The sequence below is a fragment of the Pyricularia oryzae genome, chromosome 2 (assembly GCF_000002495.2).
Source record: "Pyricularia oryzae 70-15 chromosome 2, whole genome shotgun sequence".
Taxonomy (NCBI): domain Eukaryota; kingdom Fungi; phylum Ascomycota; class Sordariomycetes; order Magnaporthales; family Pyriculariaceae; genus Pyricularia; species Pyricularia oryzae.
The window spans coordinates 6441285-6465001 of NC_017850.1; the positions used below are offsets into that span (position 1 = coordinate 6441285).

The following is a 23717-nucleotide window of genomic DNA, read 5'->3' on the forward strand; positions in this document are numbered from 1 at the left end:
TACATCCGCAATGTTGCGGGCGGGCGGGCGTATAGCGCGGCGTACCCGCTGTGGCGGCCCAGTTGACCACTAACCGCCTACAAAGTACAAGGGCATTTTCTTTGCCCACGAGGGAGAGGCCATGTTACACTGGAATGTGTGGGAAAACAATAAAATAAAAAGGAGAGCGAGTGGGCGGGAGGGAGCCAGGGCCTTCCCAAATTCCGGGCAATAGCTACCAAAAAAAAAAAGTACTAAAGTAGCAAAAGAGTCCTTTCTCCCCATCAGCTTTTTTTTTTTTTTTTTTTTTTTTCGTCGATCCTTTTCCTCATCAGAGTCGAGAAAAGGGGGGAGGAGATTGAGAAAGAAAAAAAAACCTATCTCATGTGTCCCGTTCCTAATGTTAGAACTCTGCTCTTCTTTTTGTTTTTCTTTTATTTTCTTCCCAACGTCCCTCACTCTGCCCGTCTAGCAGAGACATAAGTCGGTCCACCCGCGCGTAGCACGGATCGGACTCAAAGCTTAACCCTTTAGTTGTGTGGTATAATTCACTTCCCCCGCGCGATTATGTAAGTGTACTGTCCAGCGCCTCTGCCTGTGCCCAACATCCATCCTCTCTCTTATGGGGTTTCTTATCATTGCCCCTTTCCCGCTTCACGTCTCCCTTCTTGCCCATCCCTGGCTGCTTCCTAGTTTCTGGCTACTCTAGCCTTGACAGTACAACTTGTTTTCTGGGATATTTGTCTAGTCACATTGTCCGTCGTTGCACACACACACAAACAAGTCACACTCATTTCGGGTTGCTTCCCGCCCGCTTAGACTGATGCTCACACTTTCTGATTTAATATAGATATCGGCAACATCGTTCCGGCACCGGCAGCAACTCGGGCACCGGGCACTGTCTCGGTTTACTTTGTTTACAAGACCAAACTGAATGCTCGACCCGCAGGTCAGCTTGTTATATCCTGCTTTCAAGTCTAGACACCAAGAACCGCACATTCTACTGCGAAGCCCTCTCTCGTCCCAGGATCTTCCAGCCTCATCAGGTTTCAGCAAAAAGAAACGAAAAAGAAGAAAAGCAGGCATATCGACGATGATTCAACGGTGAACAGATCGCTATTAGACAAGGTTTACATGGAACAAGAGATTAAAACTATACAAAATGAGCTAGGAACCAGTTGGATACCCTGAGAGGCAGATTCCAGGGACGATTAAAGACAAAATGAGGATGACTCCAGGTATAATCCTGGATGGGGTATATCTCCTGCTTTCTCAAAGTCATGACAAGAAAAGTGGCATCCGAGCTGCCAGTGTTGAGAGAGACGTCTTGCGAGACTCTGCGACATGAAATAAAATGGCGTTCGTTGTACAAGGGGTATCCTGAGTCGAATGGCCGTTGAAAGAAAAAGAAGTCGGAAGGGAAATGTCACACTAGTGGCTATCGGTTGGAGTGGAAGAACATGGCCACGGAAGGCCAAACGAGCCTGATGTGCCTCGAGAGCACACTGATCACAGCCGCGCAAAGTAACACGCGGTCGAGCTCGCCGCTCCCGCTTGCTCAAGCATTGAATTGTTTGTTGGTTCGTGGTTATCGCGGTTTGGGCTGGTTATAAGACTCTGGGTTGTCTATCAAACCGCCCACCTTGAGCCTGTCGTCCCGTGGCCAAGACGATGACTCTTGCGGAGCTGTCGTGCTGGTTGGTTGCTGACTTCTTATGGGTGGCAGCTGGAACGTTGGTTGCTGCGGAAGGGCAGGTCGCGTCGCAGGAGGAAGCTCGCTCCTAGGTATCTGATACGATCCCACCGCGGCCGGGTATTCTGTGCGGCTGGGCGATGCAGCATACGAAGATGAAGACATGCCGGGGCTGTGAGTCGGCATCATTTGTGGACCGGTACCTTGAGATCTCACGCCATACACACTACTGGTATCACTTCCCAGCCGCGGCCTCGAAGAGCCAAACGTTGCCGAGACAGGAGTGGGCTGCGGTGGTTGAGGTTGGTATTGAGGGAGTGGGCTTTGGTACTGAAAGGGGCTATCACGCGAGTCCCTGGGGTGCGGTGATGGCGTCAGGTGGCCGTGGGCTCGTGCTCCACTGTTCAGTTGGATGACGACAAAGTATATCGATTCCAGCTTGGCGAGCCCGAAACGAGCAGTGCAGGTCCTGAGCTGCCCGTCTTGCGAATTGAAGGTCAACAAGACCTGTCTGTCGAGCGAGAACCTGGCGATTTCCTCGGGACTGAAGCCCAGTCCATGGAATATCCTCTCTTCCTCCTGCCTGGCAAACATTGGAGGTAAGTAGCTCGGTTCCTTCCTTCGTTGTTCATCCTGCAGCTGCGTTTGCAGACCTATCACCCGCTCTCTATCAGTCGAGGCCACAACATCAGACAGCTTGAGGCCTTTGATGGAATGACGGCCGATAGCGTCGAGAAACCCGCTTGACGTCTTGGCAACCTCAAAATCGGTAGTCAAGAAGGCCACCGCCTCCTGTTGTCTCGGAGCGATCGACAATGGCGCCGGGAATATGTTGGCGTCTGATGCGGATGCACGTTCCAAGTATCTCGGAGGAGCCGGCCCTTCGGAGGGCAACGACTTCAACACTCGGTACGACTGCGACCGTCTCATCGAATCGTCGTATCCGCCAACGTGGCTCGGGGGAGGCGCTTGCGAATAGAGCGAGAGTGGTCTCCTCATGCTTCCTTCAAGTGAAGGACCGTGTCTGGAAGACACGTCATACCTAACTTCCCTATCGTCTCGTAATCTTGGCCGCCCCCTTTTCTTATGCTGAACATCGACGCATGAGTCCTCCTTGCCATTGCTGATACACCTTGAGCATGGTCTTTGAGCTGCACACGAGGGGGAAAAAGCAGCAAGTTAGCAATTGGATATTTTTTCAAACGAGAGGCACCAATAGACGTATCGAAAGTTCGAAAAAATCTTGGACTGGAAACGAAAAAGGTTTAAACATACAATCACACCTATATCATTTGTCAGCATATGTACTTGTACATGTACCCGAGTGGGAAAAGCAATGACTGGGCTTACCTAAGATGCGCTTTCTTGCAAGGAACACATGCGGAAGCTACATGGCCTTTTGTTTTCCTTTGTGTTTTCGGGGAGGTGTAGTGATGGGCCTCTTGTGGTGAAGGCCTCGGCGGGTTTGAATAAGATGGCTGTGGGGGTCCCGAGAGGGTGGGAGGAGGGCCAAGGCTGGCAAGATGTCCATGACCAAGTCCGAGAGAAGAGTGGTGCATATACGGGTGGGGTGGTAATATGCTACCGGGAGCAGGTGCTTGATACTGTGTTGGGCGGTGCTGGCTTTCCGAAGGTCGTTCGTAGCCATAGTGAGTCCTGTCAAAAGACTCGTGTGGGTAGGGGCCCATGTGGGCTTGAGCTTGCGTTGTCATCGGGACGTGTGGTGGTGCTTGTGTTTGGGGTTGGAGGTGGTATGGTTGCGGCTGATAGCTGGGAGCGTGCGATGCAAAGTCCTGGTGAGCTGGCGCGGTCCCTAGGCGGACATCCTGACTGGCAGGCGTGTGATAGACTCCCTGGTTTCTGTCTCCGACCCCTTGACTGGATATCGGCGGCAACGAAGGGGACCCAGACATGGGCGGAGACGGATACGTCCGCGACCGAGTGGTAGTTTCGCACTCAGGCTTTGTCCAGTTCAGGTCAATAGAGAAATTTGGTAGGTCGGGAGCTCCTCGGCGGAGACCGAGCGGGAGGTACGGTGTCTCGGACTGGCGGCTTAGGGCTTGCATGGAGGAGGCTCGACTTGGTCGAGTTGTCGTCAGAGGGTCGGTGTCTTGAAGAACCCACCCAGGCCTGATAACGCGCGCTGATCGAACGTGGTGATATTGGTGCCCGAACCAGCCGCGAACAAGTAACAAACTAACTTAGATTCCGCCTCGGTACTGCAACCACATCCCTCGATGCCACTGCGAATGTACACGAAGCTGCAGTTCAACGTCTTGGATTGACCCTGTCGCAGGTTTGGTGCTCGTCCTATTCGTTTTCGGTAAAGACTGACTGATATAAGGTATGGCAAGGATTGCGTTTGGCACGAATGGTGCGAGATAGTGGACTTGTCCACTCTGAGAGCTTCGGAGCTATCTTAAGTCTTCCGTGTGTGGTGCAAGAATCTAGCGCCCAGAATGGCGGCTGCTCCTGGAGCCCCCCGGAAAAAGAAAAAAAGAAAAAAAAGACAACCTTGGGAAGAGATAGAAAATCTGGTTACTCGAACATGCAGGTCAGAGGTAGGTCGATGCACCGGACACAAACCAGTACCGAACTCGTTGTTTTCTGAATCAGGTCTTGTGCTAGTGCGCCGGGGGTGTCGTCTTCCAGATCGGCGGGTGTATAGTTTCTCTGGCGAGGGCGCCGGGTTGCAAGTACCACAACGATGAACGGGTACCTGGGGGTAGCCAAAGCTACACGATCGAGCAGTGCGAGTCGGACTAGATGCTGCCTGCGCAGGAAGACCAGCCAGGTCAGGTCAGTGATTCTATGGCGCGGGTGGTGCTACGGCGTGCAGTGGTGACCGTGGGTCACCAACTATGCTGCGCGACGTTGTCGGCGGGGTGCAGGCGAGCGGAGAGACTCGTATGTCTGTGCTAGGGCGGAGGGCACAAACCGGTAGGCGGGATAACGGAGCACGGGCGGAAGGGATCCGGTCAAGGAACACCTTTAAGATACCAGCAAGACACGAGATTCCCAGTGGCGGGATGACGGCCCAACAAAGCGTCCAAGTCCAGGCTGATCAGGTGGTGGTGTTCGTGTTGTCGGGTACCTGGCGTCACTGGCGCTGGTTGTGGTGGTGGTGGTGATGGTGGATGGTAAAGCTCCGGACATACACACAACAAGCTGGATGGATGGATGGATGGCTGGCTGGCTGTTTTGATTTGTCCAACCTTGAGTTGAGGTACCTAAGGAGGTAGGCAAGCGGATGGACGGATGTTAAAGTAGCTTGTTGTCACGTCGGTCCGCGTGTGTGGGCCTCGAGGTACTTTCGGTACAGAGCGGAGGGACAAAAAAATAAAAAAAAAAAGTAAAAAAAAAAAAAATAAAAAAAAAAAGGTACGGCAGGGCGTACGTTCTCTCCCTCCCTCTTCTCTCTGTAGACCACTCTACAGAAAACTTCTTCGTGGTCGTCGGCGGTTATGTAGTTCGAGTGCAGAAGTTAGCAAAAGAGACAACAACTTCAGTCTGTTTTCCTCTCTCGCAAAAGCTCCGAGGAGGAGATTTTGTGCAACTTATTAGTTGCCGTGCAGAGCGATTGAGATGGCAGCAAGGGTAGCCTGCGCCTGGACAGCGGTGCTGAAGCTTGGAAATGGAGGGGTGTGAGCCGCGACAGGCTTGGGATGTGGTGGAGCTCCAGCTGGGGGTTCCTGGTCGCCGTTCATGGGGTGGCGCTGGTCAGCAAGGGTGTCGATGGATGGGTTGCTCGCCAGCAAGTGTCCCCTGCGCATGCCCTTGTTGACATGAACCCTAGGCACCATCCGCTAAAGGTGTCAGGGGTTTCGGTAGGGGCAGCTAGGTAAGTTGCGGAGCCATTTGCGAACTCATCCGCTCTCATCAGTCCGTGTGTCAATCAGACGTGGCAGCAAACACCGAGATGAAAAAGAACCGCCCAAACAATCTCGAGGAACTAACTAGGTTAACAAGGTTGGAAGAAGAAAGACGGAAGAAGTAAGAAAAAATCCCAGTGAATAAAATAACAATAACAACGATAAACTAATCTTTCCTAGTAGGGATGGATAATCGTTGAAGGAGCGGATCCAATCACGATAGTCATGATTCCGAGCAGCAAAAAGATTTCCGTTAATTGGAAGGACCTTTTAGCGGGCCGGTTAGTCTCAGGACTGGAGCGTTATGGGCCATGAGAATTCTCCGGCTCGTTTCAATTTAGCATACAAAAAAGCTTGGAGATTCGTGATTCTTGTTGTTGTTATTTATGAACATTTGTGAAATCTTACATGAATTGGATTGCAAAAATAAGAAAATAAGTCAAGAAGAAAGAAAGAAAAGAAAAAAAAAGAGAGCGCGTCCTCCGCCTCCAGGTGCACCTATGCGAGACAAGCATGGCGGCCACACCTTTGCAGGGCTCTCCATTGAACATTTGTAGATCAAAAGTAATGCCACTGACTGAAGGCCAAGACACCAGTGCCGGTTCTGGTTTCTAGAGTCCGGATTGGGGTTGACAACAACTTCATTCGGGACTAGTCGAACGAAGCTGACTTGGTACAAGGCTCGAATTGAGGGCAATAAAAAGAGAAGGCCACCTACTGTAGTCAGTTGCGGTGTCGGTGGGGCCGTTTTTTTTTACGCCAGATGGTTGGGAACGAGGTTAAAATGGCCAGTGTTGAAAAGGATGAATATTCGCGATTGGTGGCCTGATCATGCTAACTTGGCTGGGTATTCCATGATTCCCTCCCATCATGCGCATGGCTATACTGTATTCAGGTCAGTTCGATGGCCCGTACCATGCGCGCCAACGACCAACACCGTGGGTTGGGTCGGGAGTTAGTTAGGACGAGGCACATCAAAAAAGATCAGACGGACTGGGGGTGGATGATCTTTGATTGAGAACATGATAATAATAACAAATATCAAGTAATGTCCCACGAGGGTGCCATGTAACTTCGTGACAGGTCAAACTTGTCAGTGCTTTATTTTTATTATTATTTTTTTATATTTTTATTATCCCTTTCCCCCCTTCTTTTTCGGTTGACTGCATGCATTGACGATGGTTCTTGAAGAGGGTAGGGGGCGTGTATCCAGACACACGGACATGCCAAAACAGCTAGCAACATCGGGTGGAATTGGTGGGTGTGGTTCTGGGTAGCACTGTGTCCACCACAGCAATAAAAAATAAAATAAAAGAGTAACTGTTGATCATTGTTCATGCGTTCGTGAGAGATGCTTTTCTGCTACCCGCGGGTTGGAATCCAAGACAGCGAAGAACTGGTGTGGCTGGGCAAACATGGATAACACACGGGAAGGACGTAAGACAGCCACTTTAAAGAACTCGGTGCAATTAACTCCAGGCCCCGGGAGAAGCCATCAAGGTCACTAAACAGGTGATCTGCCAAACTCGCACGGTTATCAAAATAATTACCGTACAGAACTCGCGATAAAGTAAGTTGGGTAACTCGTACCTGTCTCGACCGTACTTTACTACATACAGTTGGTGTTTTTTCCCCACACTTGTGTACCTTACTTAGCCGCGTACCTGCCTATAAAACAAGCGTCCAGGGGAACAACCAAAATATCTGGATACGTCGTGCGTAATCAAAGTACATGCACGCCGTGGGAATAAGGCGAGTCGGAAAGCCCCCATTGAATAGATGGCTTGGTGTACAGATGCATGGTTCTGGTGGCGTTTCGTTTGGCTTGATACTCCAACTTTTTTTTTCGTGTATGTATGCAAGGTACCTGTATCCAGAGCATCTTAGTTAACCGCCTACCTCCTTGCGTCTACGTTGCTCGTGTTATCCATCACTCGGTCATGTCCAACTGTTGAGGATTTGAGACTTGTGTTTGTGTCAGCTTGTCTCTGTTACCACATTTGCGAGGGCCGTAATCATCTGATTTGGCCCATCTCAAAGACCAAAGCAAGGGTTTGCCTGCATCGTGTACCTGCGTCGAAGACCAAGAGTTTGCTGCCAGACCCAAAGAAAAGGCCCACAACCGTTGTAATTGAAATTGCCGGCGGTCCAACGTTGGACTGGAAAGCGGTAATGGGCAGCTGAACCGACTGGTCGGCGCCTAGAGGAGCACCTTAATGGTGAGTTGTTATTATGACGGATGAATGTGGGGGAACCCTTTTTATTTTATTTTTATTATTATGATTATATTACTATATGTAGTGCAGCTTCTGATCCAAGTCAAATTACGCACCTACCCAGGTAGGCAGGTACCTGGTATCAACTACATTCAAATTTGCGCACTGACCTTCGTCTGCTTTTGGAGGGCTCAGACGAACGGCAGTTGTGAAAGAAAAATGAATAGAAAGATACATAATTCAGCTTAGGTAAGGCACAGGTAAGCACGTGCAAACTTTTATCTACGCCAGGCATTTGCTTGTTCGATTCTAAGTTAAATAGCCTCCGCCACTTCGTCAGCTTTTCTTCTGTGGCGTTCCGAGGTTGGCAGGAACCGTGCTCTTTTTAATCACATGCTATGGCTACTTTACAAGCAGTAATCGCAAACCTAGAGACGCGAGGCGCAAGTTGGCAGGTTGGCAAGTGACAAAGTAATTAGCCAGTGGAAATGTCGAGTGGATATAAAAAAGATCAAATAAACCAAAAAGCAGCGAGAAGAATAAAATAAAATAAGGATCCACTCCGTATCCCCTTAGTACAGTAGGGCAAAAATCATAGTGGAGGGAGCCAGCGCCAAGCACGGGTTGATGGAGCGAAGTGCTGCAACCCCCATACCCAACGTCGTATGCATGAACAAGACTGTAAGGCACCCCTGCCATGACACGAATGGCGTCCGGGGCACGGGCGTTGAAAGCGTCCTGGTTGAGTGCTCAAAGAAAGACTGAGTGATGTCTATTAATTACGTCTGTACCACAAATGGAACCTCGGTCACGAGAAATTCACATTGCATAAAAATCGGATTTGTCCTCGATTTCGTGCATCGAATATGGATGCCGCGGGTGATTATTAGAGCATGGTAGTTCCTGCCATGGTTAGGGAGAGAAAGTGGAATCCGTGAAGACGGTAACCAGTTTATCATTGGGCAGCGTTCTAAAGAGACCTGAGCAAACAACAACAAAGCCACCTACCAAGCCATTCGTGATGGCTTCAACTTTGCCCCCCAACTCTTTGGGGGGGGGGGGGGCTGACTGCGAGCAAGGTCGGGGGTTTTTTTTTCTCGTTCAACAAAATAAAAGGCCACGACGTTGCCCTGTCTCGAACCCTTATTCTTTGTGTGCCGGTTTAACCCGAACCGTGGCCTCAACGTGACTTGCTCCTGTGTTTTTTTTTTTTTTTCGGTTAGGCGATGCCAATGTCACATCTGTAGCGGAGAATGGCACACGAGCACATGGTTTAAGACACTCTTTTTTTTTCTTTGGCGCGGCCCCGGCCTTGAACATTTTGCATGGTCTTGGGATGGTTTTTTTTTGGCTGCCACATGGAGCTTGGGCCGGATTGCGGACGCGGCTAGGCTTTGGGGCCTCAGCGGCGGAGTGCAAGAAGCAATGTCTACCATACCTTAGTCAAGAAATTGTCGAAGAATTTCGCGACAGCTTCGTGCTAGTACGGGGTATGACACAAACTGGGGCCGGCGGGTGGGTGCCCGGAGCTGCTTGGGTGTGCGGGATTTCGGTTCGTGGGGGCGTGAGAATGAAGGTTGGGTGGGTTGGGTGGTCTGTTGTACAGGTGGGGTGTAAAAAGAAAAGCGCCGTCACTTCTTTTTGGTTCGGAACCGAACGTCGATTTTCATTTTTGACGGCCGCTTGTTGGTATCCAGCTAGACTGTCACTTTGGCAGGGAAATGTCACCTTGGTAGTGACTTACTTGACTTAAGCACCGTACCTTGCTTACCTTGGTTAATAATACCATTAATACGTGAGTAGCAGCACTGTGGAACAAATGGTGGCCTGTTTAAAATGTCCGGAATATAACGAGAAAGGGTACGTGGTTATGGCTTTCGGTGATTTTTTTTTTTTTCATTCTAATAAAAAATTATTCCTAGCCCTTTTTTATTTGTTTACTTTGTTCTCCTCACTCACCATACATATTTTGCTCGTCGCTCCTCAACAAAAAGCGAAATCGACAGCGGAATTCCTGAACGGAGAAAAACGTCGACTGCCACTCTCGGCTGCTCCACAATAACTCTTCTCGCTTGTTTGCAGATTGTCGTGTGCAAGATTGAAGCTAACGCCATGGCCCCAAGCTTCCAAAAATAGACTCGCCCTCCTTCACGATCTGCTTTCCGTGCAAGAATTAGACTAGTTTCTCTTGGTGGTTGTCAAGTCAGTCGATAGGCAGCAGTCACGGGGCAAATTGTGAGAGAACAACCGCACGATTGTCCAGCTTCCGCGCATTACGACGCTGCGGCGGGATTCTCACTGCAACCTTGCAGGGTTACTGCAAGTTAGGAAGTGGAAGCGTAGTATCGTGCTGCATGTTATATAGCGGGATTATTGGACTATAATGCCAGTGTCCCATATCTTGTCTCCCCCTCCGTTGATCTTATCCGGTCAATCGCTCTCATTCAGCTTATAGACAGAAAAAAAAATTGGCTCCAGGATCGAGACGAAAGTCGCTATCATCTGGAACGCATGATATGCCGCTCCCGTCCCGCGCTGCGTTAAAAGCTGGGGACTCAATATGGCTCGTGCGTCTTCAAGGCCGTTTTGTCGTGTCAAGTAGCAAGCCATCCGAAATGGGAACGGACAAGGGTTACGTGAAGAGAAGAATGAACAAAAAGGGGAGAATCAAACAGAAAAACAAACTCTACGAATGGATGATTGACAGCGTTTGACGGCTAATGCGTTTTACCAAAAGATATCCATAGGAACAAAAGTGGGCGACTCGGGCATACGATCGTGAGAAAACCTCCGCCGCTTCACATACGAGGGATATTGCGGAGCGAGCATGTTTTGAAAGAAAGAAAAAGAAGTAAACGGCCCGATGCCGATGGAGGTATCTCGTCGGGAGGTTTATGCTCGTCTCAAAAGAATTCTTCCGAGGATACCAGATTCGACAAGGGGTCAAAAATAGACTTCAATCGAATTGTTAGAAGGAGCAGGGCCTGCGGATGACGAGAGACGGCATGGCATGGGGAGGGATTTAGATTTGCAGCTTACCGATCTCCGGCCTTTAGCCGCCGGGCATCGATGCGAACTGCACCCGCCAAAGGCGCGAACCATATTGTGTGTCGGATGCACATATCCTATTCTGTGTGGGTGTATACGTACGACTACCAGGCTCATCAACCTGAAAACAAAAACAAAAACAAAAAAATAGAGAAAAAAAATCGCTTGCTTTGCACAGCCAGCCTTGCTGATACCGACCGATATTGATTGTGACCGAGCCGAGATGGATGCCTACTTACCCAGTTAGAGAGGTATTCCCCTGATGCAGAGGTGTTGCAATACAGACTTGAGAAGATCAAATGCGCCGCTCGAGTCATCTGAGCCTATCATATCCCACCCAAGGCTACGATTAATGCCCCGAACATACGTTGGTCTCATGTCGGAGTAAGGTCAAGTCAATTTTGCTGCGGTTTGAAGACATTGGAAGCAATGCAGAGACGCTCCCTGCAATCATCACGACGACGACACCCAGCGGGGTCCGAGACATCCCACAAGTCTTAGCCCATCCCCCTGCGGCCGCTGCAGCCCACCTAGGGTCGGTAGCCGACGAGTCTCTAATAATTACGCGAGGGGAGGGGGTTTGACGAAATATCCATCAGCACAACAAAATGTTTTGGCGAAGAAAACTCGCCTTTTCTTTCTTTCGTCTCATCTTGACAAGCGAACCGTTGTCGTCTGATGGGGTTGGCTGCCAAGTGCATTAGCCACGAGGTGCGAGGATTAAATAACCCCTGCTTTGCCCCGGCCAAATGGCCAATGATATCAAGGGTTTACGGGACAGCTAAGCCCTTTTTTGTTGCGCTCCCGCCGTTTGGAACAAGCCACTGTCGGGAAGTTTTCGTCTGTTTTTTGATTTTTATTTTTATTTTTGTTTTCTTACTTTCTTTCTTTTGTTCTTTCTTGGGTTCTTTATTATTTCCTGTCTATGCTCTTTGTCTCTCCCCAAGTGCTTTCCCTGGGAGGCGTAGTTGTCTTGACGTGCAAACATGAAACCAAGCCAGACGGGGTCTTCCCGTAATTGGCTGCAAATATCTCGCCTATTTTATTTCATTCCCTCTCCCAAGGATACTGGGCAGCCAACACGTGCCAAAAAGATGTGTACATTGCACAGAAGGGTGAGTGGGGTTTTGCAGCAAAGCGAAATGCAAAGGTACTATTATTCCAAGGCACGGAGTAGAAATAAATGTCTCTACAATAGGAGGAGATGTACAGATTTAGAGACGAGGAGAAAAAACCACAACGGCAAGACAAGATTAGTCTAGGCTCGATAAAGAAGGAGCTGCGCCGCGGCGATCTCAAATCGATTGTGGGTCAAGTCGGCGACGTTTTGAAAGGGAAACCTGGCACAAAAGTGCACCTGGGTATTCTGACTAGTGACAGTTACAACGTATTGAGGTGGTCTTTTACTCCGTAGTGTAAATCTGCATGCCGTCGCTTGCTCTTTTCTTCTTGTTTTGCTGGGGCCCGGTTTGTTACAGATTTTCGATGCGCTGCATACCGACTTGGGAAATTGAACAATTCGACTCCGTTGCAGCAAATGGTGACCAAACTCCAAACCCCGTGACATCAGGAGCGGATTTTGAGTGGCTCTTTTTTTCATTCCCGTCGCGGAGATTTTCACATCTGGATCACCTCCCATCACTTATCCTTTTTTGATATTCTCATTCATGCGAAAGATCCATGGCCCCGTCTGGGAAAGGAGAAAAACAAATGTGACCCGTCTTTGGGTACACTTCCTTTGTAGTCCCCTCCAACAATTCACAAAGGGGAGGGGTATCGATTTTAATCCCGTCGACTCATAACGACATTGTCAATGACATGGTGTTTCCGTCTCATTGAGGTAGTAATGTGTTAAATGACGACTACAATGCATTGCAGCCGCAACCCTCTTTTCCACAGCCCCGTCAGCAGTTCATCGTGCGCGATGTGACCAAAGAGTCAAAGGACAAGAGAAATGGAGGGGGGGGGGAGACAAAGAAAGAAAAAATAGAATGTCACATTTGAACCTAGGTCAGGTCCAGAAAAAAATAGCCCACCCGGTCCCGGGCCGCGTTAATAGATATATTATAGGCCTAGGATCTGGGGTTCAGTGCCATGGCGTGACCACACCCACCCAATTCATTCGGCCTTCCAAGGCCACTAACTAACTGGTTCGGTATGGTACGTCAGTGCCGAGCTCGAGCTGTCACGATTTGATGAACGCTTTATTATTTCTTTCATTTGTTTTTTTTCCGAGGCGCTTTCCCCGAAAACAGCCCGAGATCTAAAGGGGCTCCAATTCTGTATTGCAAACACACCCTTAAATGGAAAATGTTTGCGTCAGAGGCTGGCTGCATGCCTAATTGGGTGTATTGTGTAAGACAGCATAAAGCAAGAATCTTTTTTTTTAATAAAAAAAAAAAGTTCGTCCCGTTGTCAGCAAAGGTACTTTGCAAAGTAACAGGTACAGACTGTATTAGTGGACAACTTTTTTGTTGGCCCCTTGGGCGGGGGAGTTTTCCGGGGCCGTGCCGAGACGAACGGTGACATGCAGAAGTGCGGGAGACGATACAACTCAAGCGTTGCTTTGGGTGAGGAAGTAAGCGGGCAAGGCGGTACTGGAGGAGCCAGAGTCGCACTCTTGTCCTCCCGCGTTACTTTCTTTTTTGTTCTCCTTCCCATTTCTTTCACCCAGGGTTCTCTGTGTGATTGCTAGGTACAGACAGATCTGTGGGCGCAGATAAACCTGGATCTTCACATCAACGGATCCAGCATGCAGCTTGCAGAAATTTGCGGCAAAATGCGACCCCGCTGTCTGAATTTTTGACACACCGCACCATGTTGGCACACAAAGTTCGCTGGCCGCTTTGGGAGACAGCATCGTCGTGTTCTGGGCTGCCGTGGACCGACAGGGGGGTTTGATCTTTTGACAAAAACAGGGACCACATCAAAACTGACTCTGGCGCTTTTTTATTTTTTTTTTCCTTCTGTCACTTGCTTTTTGTGTCTTTTTTCCCTTATCACTTGTTCTTTTATCCTCTTCAATCTGTTCGCTACTTTCTTTTCTTGATGTCGATCTTCAAGGTGCAGCAGTGCAGCTTGGCACGTCGGTTGTCAAGGGTCGCAAATCCGGAGAGCATGAAGAAGCCTCATTTCGCTGCTGTAGGGGCCTCAGGTCGGTGATGTGTGATGACCTTGTCAAACCTTGTTATTTTGATGTGTCCTTTTTGTTTTCCCTGTCCCTACCGAGTCAACCGCCCAGATAACTTTAGGCGTGTGCACGATTCAAGCCGAGTCCCCCGAAATTCATGCGATGCGAAGCGAGGTACGGAGAATTTTTTATTATCGCAGCGAAATAATGATGCGGGAAAAAGATTGGATGACACAAGGTCTGGCCAAAGCTCATTTCAAACAAGAAAAAATTTGGTTATTCATTTTTCCATCCCCTTACAGAAAAGAGTGCTTTGCCATCCTCCATTTCCCGTGCCAGCAGAGATTGTGGGACCAACTCGTGATTGATTCTGGCGAACAATCCCGAAAAAAGGAAAAAAAGGAAAAAGAAAAAGCAATGGAGCCGCTACACTTACATACCACTTAGGACGGCAAAGTTAGTTCTCTGGGATGGGGAATTGCACGGAGAATGGAGGCGGAATGATCTTCGTATGTCCAAAACCTGGAGCGGGCTAAGCGGTGGAGTTGCTGGGTTGTTACGAACTGCACACGGGTTGCGGTGACAAGGCAATCCAGCCTAGCCAGAGTAGTGGAGTCTCTTTTCTTTTCTTTTTTTTTACCTTTGGCTCAGAGAGTCTAGCCCCACTCGGTAAGCGCTGGTGCGTGCGAACGGAATAATATCCGGACTTATAAGTGCTGTGATAAACCAGAGGGATTATAACAGTACTCCCCTACCGGACGGAGTTTTAGGTGGGAAGGCGCACGTGCAACCCGCCGAGTAAGGGCCAAGCAACCAAGGCAGGTGGGACCAGCCTAAATGTGCCAACCTGATAGAGGTGAGATAGGTTACTGCACCCATATCGTAACTAAGGTAGGTACCACCTACCTACTTCTCCAAGCCTTGTTACTGGATTGATTACCTTCCTTACCTGTCCTTGCCTCAAACTCACTGACGGCTGTCACCCGACGCCAAGTGATGGCGATCTTCACTGATCATGACTCTCACGATCAATGGTCAATGCGATTTTGACTCGCAAACAAGCAAAATAGCCTGTCGCAGCTAGGTTTTAGTTTTTTTCCCATTCTACCACAGTGTTTACTCCGTATGTTTCTTCTCTTATCTCCACGTAATGAAGGGTCTCTTGTCTCTGTTTTTCTTCTGTCAAGCTTTCTTCTCTATGACTACGTAGCCTAGTCATTTCTTACTTTTTATAGGGGTTCTGGGGTGGCACATTCCAGAATGCTGGGACGCGTAGCCTCTGGGATTACTGAACTGACTCCCTTCGATGGGTAAGGTACGCATTTGGCACGTCGAGATATATTGGACGACTGAACCCTGAAGTTCCTCGGTGGCAACAGGTTAGAACTGATATGGTAAGTCCGGTGGGATAGGAAAAGAAAAGGCGTTGCAGGTTTCTTCTTTGTTCATGACCTGTTGCCTGTGATACAAGCCAAGTCTACCGTCTGGAGGTACTTTGTTGGTGCTAACCTCGACTGGCTTAGATACCACCCACCCATCTCACTTGTATCCTAGCCATCTTTGTTTCTTTGCCTGCCTACCTAGGTAGGTAAGGTATACTTTCAGAGAGCGTACCCGAACCGGAAGATCACCTAAGACTTGGCATCTCACGGCGGCGCGCGATTTCGATTCACTACAATTCATCTAATCTCCGCAACTTTTATGCGTTCCCTCGTTTTTCCCTTTTCCCCGTTTTCCCCCTCTCTTTGCGGCACTTGACGAATCAACGGGCATGGAGATAAAGGCGTATAGAACCAAAACCAAGAGGGATGCCGCCGACCCGGTTTTGTGCGTATTGAACCGGTAGGACCGGCCGGGTTGGTTTCCCGTCGGCCGTCTTCCAAGTTTATCACCCCCGAAACCATGTAAGTATAGAACAAGCATGCTGTGCTGTCACGGGTGAGTGGGTGAAAGCTGCATGGAAGTGACCTTGATGTTGCCTTGCCAGGGGGACCCTCATCGCCGAGTCTGCACTACACAGTACTACCTACTACTGGGAGGTCCCGGAAAACCGGTAAGAGGGTTCGTCAGACTGAAACTGACAGTATGATCTTTTTCTTTATTCTGCAATTGTTTTTTTTTTTTTTTTGGTTATTTCTTCTTGTCATGACTTGCTCCCGACGCCAAAATGATTTTCCACATAGGCGAACAAAGAACAAGACGAAGAAAGAAAAAAAAGCGGTAGGGCAGGCAGGCCAGGTTTGCCCGGTAAAACCACGGTGCTTTTCTGCTTTTGCTTTTTATGGTTCTTTATTTTTTTTTTTTTTTTTTTTGCTTTGCGGAACCAAGCCCAGTGCTACCCAGCGCCCCAGGATGATGGCTGTGAGCGCGTCCTCTTTTAGGGTGACGGTGGAGGTTATGCCGGAACATGAGCTCCTGGTGTGCTTCCATTTTCCGAGTAGTCAAACGATGCTCCTAAATCGATTTTCTGCGTTTGATTCTCTCTCTTTTTTCTTCCCCACTTTCATTCCTATTTTCCTTCCTTTTCCCCTTTCCTAAGCCGTCTCTTTTGTTATCTTTTTTTTTTTACTCCTTTTTTTTCGTTCAAAACACCGTCAACCCCATCTACCTTGTTGATATTTACTGCCATGGGCCCTCCCCAGCTCAGCCCACTCGGCGACTCGTGCCAACCATGCTCCCTCCCGCTTACCCCCCGGCCGACCCTCGGTCTTGTATCATTGGTGGGACTTTGCACGTCCGTTCCCGTAAGGAGATGCACTCTCCAAAGAACTCTTTGCTGTGACAAACAATTCGAGTGAGGTCATTGTGCACCGCTTCGGCCAAGATTGTGGTTTTTTAATCTATTTCCCTTTGCTTACTGTATATTTTTCTGACGCTTTCTATGGCGTATATCCTCTTTTTATTCGTGCGTATAAGTTCCAGTTGTTGGGAAAGTGCCGTTATCACTTTCTGGACTGGTCTAACCTGGGGAGGGAACTACAAAAATGGCAAAAACCTGGGCTAGGCGGCCTTTCCACCCCCCTCCCTCGGCCGGGAAGTTTTCCCTCCCCTGCCGTCCCGTGTTCCCAGTCCCGTCCCGGTCATTTGGATGAATACCCTTCCCGTCGGCTCTCCAGCATGCCGGTCCGGAGGGGGCAAGAGGAGGAGGAGGAGAGGAGGTAGGAAAGAAGAGGTCTAGCTGGCTCATTTTGCGGCTCATCAGCCTGGAGAAACCTGGAGTTCAGCATACGACACAGCCCCTCCCTTCTAGGTCGGGGCCCTCGGGCTGCCCATGGGCTGATGCTGTGATACAAGAGTCCCAAGTCTACAGTTATGTTACCCATGCCTTATATTACCTTATGGGGATCGGATCTATCCTTGTCAGGGATGTCTATAATCTCATGATCTAACTTGGACTACTTTGACTCTTCTTTTTTGTTTATTTTTTTTTTTTTTATATCATGCCTCCTTATTTTTAGTAGGTCAATCTTTGCGTCATGAAACTTGTCAAGTTGCTCACCCGCTCATCCCGCGTTTGTCATGCAGAAAGAAAGAGAGAGAGAGAAGAAAAAAATCGTGTATTTGCCATGACCACTTTGTCACCGTCAACTCAAAGCGGTTTCGGTCTGGTCTGCATACAAGATTCATCCCTTTTGTCTCGTATCCATAAAATGACTGCCAGAAATCCGAGTGAGCGGTTCACAGGGTACATGGGGGTTTTCAGAAGTTACCCAAAAACTCAACCAAGGTCAACCCTTCATTTGCAAAGCAAGAAAAAAAAGTTGTACTGTGTTGATTCGTGTCCGGGATCTTCATATATCTGCAACAAAGCAGACCTACTGAGATTCCCCCCACCACCCTTCTTCTCACCATCGACTTGATTCACTCATCACCAAATGCGGTGTGTGTTATGGTGTGGGGGAAAAGAAATAATCTGGGTGGTGGGCGTACCGCGTCCGTCTTTGTTGTTGTATGTCAGATTAGACATGTCATCCCAGGTTCTCCCCTCCTCAATGACATAACTAGCTCACCATGGCTACCATGGCTACGTGGTAGAGGTAGAGGCTTTTTTCGGTTTTTTTGCTCAAGTTACACCATCAATTAGGCACGAGCCGAGAGACAACAACAGCGATTCGTCGGAGGAAAGACAACTCTTTTTTTTTCTTGCTTTTTGGATTTTTGGTTTTATTTCATTTCATTTTTATTTTATTCTCTGGGCTGGCTTTCCGCCCCCCCACTGGTTTGTTAGAGACGGCTGGCCCGTCCTTTCGGTCTTGGCCATCGAGGTAAATAAAGATATGAGCCGTCATAAAGTTTCTTTTCGTGTAAAAAATTCCCACATCATGAGTCGAGCTGCTTCTTGCGGTCACTTAGTTACCAACACATTGCCGATACCCGCAGGGCAATGTCAGAGAGAAAAAGAAAGAGAAAAGAGAAAAAAAAAAAACCATCTGGTAATTTCCTCTTTTTTCTTCTTTGTTCCTTGTTCTTCTTCGCAGGGAGTGTGTATAAACCGGGACAAAACGTCGAGTCCTTTTTTCGTCCGATCGCCAAAGAACAAAAAACGGCAAGTGGCGGCAACTTTTCCAACCTAAGTATCTATCGTGGCCCATACCTGGTTCGGTTCTCCGTCAGCACGGCCCGTAATGCGATTGGTACAGACAAAACGAACCATGAGACATGTTGGAAAGGTGTGCCCGAGTAACACAGTAGAAGTTAGTTATTAAGTTGGATTTTCAGTACCGACGGATCACACCACAGATCAGCGGCCGATAGGCCAAAAAATTAAGATCAAAAAGATGAATACCATCTGCAGTTACAAATAACGAAACCGATTCCGTGACACAGCACACCACCATAAATTTGCTTCACGAACCCCTAAATTGTACTCATGTGGTGTCGCCTCAAGAGTGAACCCTGATCTTGGGATATACGGGGCTTTGCATGTGAAAAACATGTGGCCCGAGTCCTGATGTGCCGTTGTATGTCCAGTAGGTTGCACGTATAGTGTCGATGCTGTTGGTCAATTTTTTTTCCTTTTTTTCCACGTCTCATATACAACTAAAAAGTACAAAGTGTTGCGGCCCCAACACTTCTAGAAACGTATGATACAGTGGAAGACGCTCCTTTAGATGCCAGATCAAAGTTTGTTTGCGCCGCAACAGACGACATGAAACTCCACATCTCCCCCCAGTCCTCCGTCTATCGACCTTTGCAGTCGCCAAGAACTGGCTTGACATGCTCGGCCCATACTTGCAGATTGGGTCGACCACAGGACCTGGTAGCCGGAGGTTATCTTATCCCTTCGGGATTATCTGCATCTACCACTGGCCGCACCTCCATAATCTCCTTAAACCTAGTTGACTCTCCATCCTCCCTTGCACGGGGATGTGCTCATCGCCGTGCGACCTCCTCTAAGTCGCATCCCGGAGCCAGAGGTGTGAAGGGGTGTGAAGGTTGTATACCCGCAACAACGGGTGGCCTTGCGGTGGTATGCCCTTGTCGAATCTGGACCAAGTCGGGGCTCAAATCAATCCCGTCGGGCGAATGATGTTCTCGGCACAAAAACCCAAATATTGAAGACATTCTGTACAGCCTGAAGATTGATTACATGCGCCTCTTACTGGTTTCCACCTTGTGCGCCTGTGATACCGGCTGAAAATGAGCGGCGAATTGCGTCAAAAGACAGCAAACACGATCGACTTCAAACTCTAACAGGAAAGAAAATCCCCGCAGCATGTCTGAGCCACGGGCAATCGTAGTGATTACACCTCGCTCGCTTGCCTGGTGAAAACGTTGTTCCCATAGGAGAGCCTCTGAGACATGCATTCTCTGGCAACGAAATGACCTTAAAGTCTGCAATCTTCACAGACAATCAACGGCCCCAGGCTGATGATTGGACGTGACACGTTGCCTAGGTACCTTAGTCTGGTTACCGCGGCTTTAGAGTCGACTATAGAGACCAGGGTATTTGGGCTCTCCTGGGAAATGCTCCTCGGGCCACACATGACGGATGGCTTCCCATATCTCACTGTTGGTCCGGGCGGTCAGTAAACGTCTAATCTCCGCGCGACACAACGTCACCAACGGACGGAAGCCGTAGGTGCATCGTGTTACAGCATAAAAAAACCAAAAAAAAACCGTTCCCGACGTAGGTACTTACCTGACCAGAATGATTTTCAAACCGTCCTTCACCTCTTGCGGCAGATCCTGAACGTCCTTCTCATTCTGCTTCGGGAGTAGCACCGTCTTGACGCCCGCACGGAGGGCGCCAATAAGCTTTTCCTTGATTCCTCCGACGGCAGTGACACGTCCACGTAGTGAGATTTCGCCCTGTAAACGCGTGAAAATGGGACGCCTCCGTGTCAGCGAGGACGCTTTGCTAAAACGTACGTGGAGAAACGAGAACTGAGACTTGAGACACATAGCGCGTGCATCGATTTCGAGGGACCACTTACCGTCATGGCCATGGTGGGCGGCACGATCTTGCCGGAAAAGAGTGAGATGAGAGCAATGGCCTGTGCGATACCGCTGCTGGGACCATCCTTTGGTATGGCGCCCGCAGGGCAGTGGACATGGATGCTACGGTTCTCCATGATCTTCTCTCTGGGATCTGGGGAAAGGCCAAGCTGAAATGCGTTGGCCTTGACCCAGGATAGGGCCACTCTGGCGCTCTCTTTCAGTACGTCACCAAGCTGGCCCGTGTGTTGGACCGAGCCGTCACCGGGCATGTCAGCCACCTCAATGAACAAGATACTGCCATTTCCGCCCGAGCTGTAGGCGACCAAGCCCGTAACTACTCCAGGTCTGCCTTCCTGCTCAGCAATCTCATCCTCGTACTTGGCACTGCCGAGAATATGTTCAATGTCTTCAACAGTCAGTTGTGCCCGGTACTGGTCAAGGCGGTTATCGTCCTTCGCATCAGCGTACTCGACCGCCTTGGCTCGACAGACGGAACCAATTTCTCTCTCTAAGTTGCGGACCCCTGCCTCACGTGTGTAAGACTCGATGATCTTAGAGACCACCTCCTCGGGGAAAACGATCTGCTCAGGAGAAAGTCCGTTGGCACGGATTTGCTTTGGCACAAGATGATTTGTGGCAATGTGCCTCTTTTCCAACGTGGTATAGCCGGATAAATAGATCATTTCCAAACGGTCCAGCAGAGGCGGAGGGATGGTCTCAAGACTGTTGGCCGTGGCTATGAACAGCACCTTGCTCAGGTCGACCGGAATGTTAATGAAATGGTCCACGAAGGTAGCATTCTGCTCCGGGTCCAGAACCTCCAGCATCGCAGCTGATGGATCCCCATGGTGGTTGCTCTGGCTAATCTTGTCAATCTCGTCCAGCAGAATTACTGGGTTGGAGACGCCCGTCTTTTTGAGGCCCTGGATAATCAGACCAGGCATAGCAGCAACATACGTGCGTCGGTGACCGCGAATTTCGGCCTCGTCCCGCACGCCGCCCAGCGATATCCTGTGGAATTTTCTGCCGAGAGCAGTTGCAACAGACTTTGCCAAACTGGTCTTGCCAACACCTGGAGGTCCTGCCAAGAGGAGAATTGGGGACTTGTCCGTCATCCGACGACTTTTGAGCATGTCAATCTTGGCCTGTGCCGCGTCTAAGCTCTCCTGAGAAGCCTTGGTCAAGCCTGGCTCTGGGTAATCCGCCGATTCCCCTTCAAGTGGCGGTACCATCTCTTCTTGGATCCGCTTAATCTGCGCATCGATCTCCTCATTTGCAGATTGCTTGAGACGGAGCACAGCAAGGTATTCTACAAGACGCTGCTTGACCTTGCTCAAGCCGTGGTGATCATCGTCAAGCTGTTTCCTCGCTCTGCCCAAAGCCGTCTTGTCGAGACGATCATCCGTGGTGAGTGACCAGGGGATCTCAGCCAACGTCTCCAGATAAGTGCGGAGGACGCTGTATTCGGCCTGGACAGGCATCATCTTCTTCAGGCGCTTCATCTCGCGAGCGGCAACCTTGGCGGCCTCGGGGCTGAGCTTTGCGTCATCCAGCTTCTTCTGCAACTCTTCAGTCTCGTCGGGCTCCTTTTCCTCGGGCTCTTGACCGCCCTGAACATTATGAGGCGCAGAAAATGGCCCAACACCTCGCCTGATGAAAGGCGGGGGTAAGTTGGGGTTCTGCGCATCTGTGATTCTCATCGGCACTGCCGCTGTGACAGTTGTGATCCGGGTAATGCTCTTGAGCCCTCCAATGGTACGATCGAGTAGCTCGATGACCTTGTCCACACGTTGCTTGACGTCAAAGGTGGCCAAAATCTCAAGCTTGTCTTCATATGCACAGTCAACCAAGGTTCCGACAAAGTCAGCAAACGAACCCGCGTCGGCGACAGTCCTCTTAGCCATGTACGAGTCGAGCCGCCTAGCCAACACAGGGTCCAGACCCAGCCGAGGCCGCGAAGTTATGGATGTGAGCCTCAGAAGATCTATTAACTCCCGCGCTAGAGTTTTGAGCCTTTCGAATCGCCTCTGGAGGTCTTTGTCGTTGACGGGCACTGTGAAGACGCGAGGCAGACGCGTCAGTATGTGATCAACCTCGGTGATCTAGTTATGCGGATAGACAGGCAGATGGCTGTGCAAATGGATAAAAGGCGCAAAAGTCCCTACCGTGCTCTTCATGTTGTATAATATGGCCCTCGTAATGGGCGCGAAGTAGGTCTTTGTCCAAGCTCTCCAGAGTCATCCTGGCTACGCCTTCGACCAAGATTGCCGCGTCCTCGCTGCCCCAGGCCTCAACAGCCGTGATCTTAGCAACAACGCCGACCGAAAAGACATCTCTATGTTGCAAGGTCGAATAGTCTACTGGTCGTCTTGGCCGTGCAGTGGAAACATCGCTCTTAGCCTTGTCTCGAATGAGTCGTTGACCGTTCGCGCCGAGGAGTGGAGATGCTATCGGAACGCAAGCGATGGGGATGGTGTCGATGCGACCTGGGGCCGGAGCTCGCCCGTAGAGAGAGCCGACAAGGGAGATGATATCGGCTCGTTTGGCACCGACCGGAATGCGCTGCATGACCCCGGGGAGCAGGACGCTGCCGCTGGCCAGAGGCACGATGGCCATCAGAGAGCTCTCTGATGGCGCCATTGTTGTGTTTGAATGAATAGATCTAGATGGGGGGTATTTTCACGAATCGAAACGGAGAGCGGTTTTCGAATCGACTTGAATGACAGTTTTAAACAAGTAGAAAAGAAATATGAAGAGGAACGAGTAGTAAAATTGACTGGTTTAATTATAGCCTGTCTAGTAAGAAGAAAGACTGACATGTAAGAGCAGAGGGTATAGTAAAGTGTATTGCCGTTGATTCCGATTGATAGAAATAAGAGACTGGGTAGATAGGTTTATTCAAGCAAGTGGTGCGGAGGTGGTCGGCAGAAGTGGTGTTATCGGCAGACATGAGGCAGGAGCTAACCAACCGTGCATATGACGATTGGAGCCGAGGCATGCAACCTGGCTTCTAGAACTAGCCACAGCGTTTTAGCGATGACAGCACTTAAGAGATGGGTGGGCCGGAGCCTAAGATGGCGGGACTTACAGTCTACATTACAGTATAATTACTCGGAAATAGTAGCACAAGTCACCAACCAAGCAATGGACGGGAATATAAAAGATACTCTGTCTGATTTTTTATTTTTTTTGTATTGTCTCCTAATTAGTCGAGAGAGTGAGTTGGTTTTGGTGGATGCACAGAAAAACAAGTTTTCTCCTACATCAAATGCAGACCCTGAGCCAGGTACAAGAAACATCCTGGGGGACCAATGTCGATTATTCTGCCAGAGCCGTTT

General features: G+C 49.5%; 4 protein-coding genes across 4 annotated transcripts; 2 read left to right on the plus strand and 2 right to left on the minus strand.

Moving 5' to 3' along the window:
• Positions 1-721: 721 nt before the first annotated feature.
• Positions 722-5052, minus strand: MGG_12349 (uncharacterized protein). Its single transcript, XM_003715265.1, has 4 exons — positions 4611-5052; positions 3023-4445; positions 2948-2955; positions 722-2823 (listed from the first exon to the last, which is right to left on the minus strand). Exons 2-4 carry the CDS (start codon positions 3736-3738, stop codon positions 1568-1570), a joined length of 1980 nt encoding a protein of 659 aa, XP_003715313.1. The 5' UTR covers positions 3739-4445; positions 4611-5052; the 3' UTR covers positions 722-1567.
• On the plus strand, positions 4380-6135 carry MGG_12350 (uncharacterized protein; the record flags this gene model as incomplete). Its single annotated transcript, XM_003715266.1, has 4 exons — positions 4380-4471; positions 5054-5065; positions 5265-5513; positions 5725-6135. 4 exons carry the CDS (start codon positions 4380-4382, stop codon positions 5735-5737), a joined length of 366 nt encoding a protein of 121 aa, XP_003715314.1. The 3' UTR covers positions 5738-6135.
• Positions 6136-7760: 1625 nt separating this feature from the next.
• On the plus strand, positions 7761-8525 carry MGG_15857 (uncharacterized protein; the record flags this gene model as incomplete). Its single annotated transcript, XM_003715267.1, has 4 exons — positions 7761-7763; positions 7851-7884; positions 8010-8020; positions 8337-8525. 4 exons carry the CDS (start codon positions 7761-7763, stop codon positions 8523-8525), a joined length of 237 nt encoding a protein of 78 aa, XP_003715315.1.
• A 10395-nt stretch (positions 8526-18920) lies between these two features.
• MGG_07123 (lon protease like protein 2) lies at positions 18921-23371 on the minus strand. Its single transcript, XM_003715268.1, has 4 exons — positions 22545-23371; positions 20376-22432; positions 20081-20250; positions 18921-19948 (listed from the first exon to the last, which is right to left on the minus strand). Exons 1-4 carry the CDS (start codon positions 23017-23019, stop codon positions 19861-19863), a joined length of 2790 nt encoding a protein of 929 aa, XP_003715316.1. The 5' UTR covers positions 23020-23371; the 3' UTR covers positions 18921-19860.
• Positions 23372-23717: the final 346 nt, after the last annotated feature.

Excerpts from the sequence above, each read along its gene's own strand:
- MGG_12349 (XM_003715265.1), bottom strand. The coding sequence starts at position 3,738 with ATGCAAGCCCTAAGCCGCCAGTCCGAGACACCGTACCTCCCGCTCGGT.
- MGG_07123 (XM_003715268.1), bottom strand. The coding sequence starts at position 23,019 with ATGGCGCCATCAGAGAGCTCTCTGATGGCCATCGTGCCTCTGGCCAGC. Across the intron at positions 20,251-20,375 it reads CGCCCACCATGGCCATGACG|GGCGAAATCTCACTACGTGG; the intron begins GTAAGTGGTCCC and ends ACGCGTTTACAG. Across the intron at positions 19,949-20,080 it reads TTGAAAATCATTCTGGTCAG|TGAGATATGGGAAGCCATCC; the intron begins GTAAGTACCTAC and ends CCGGACCAACAG.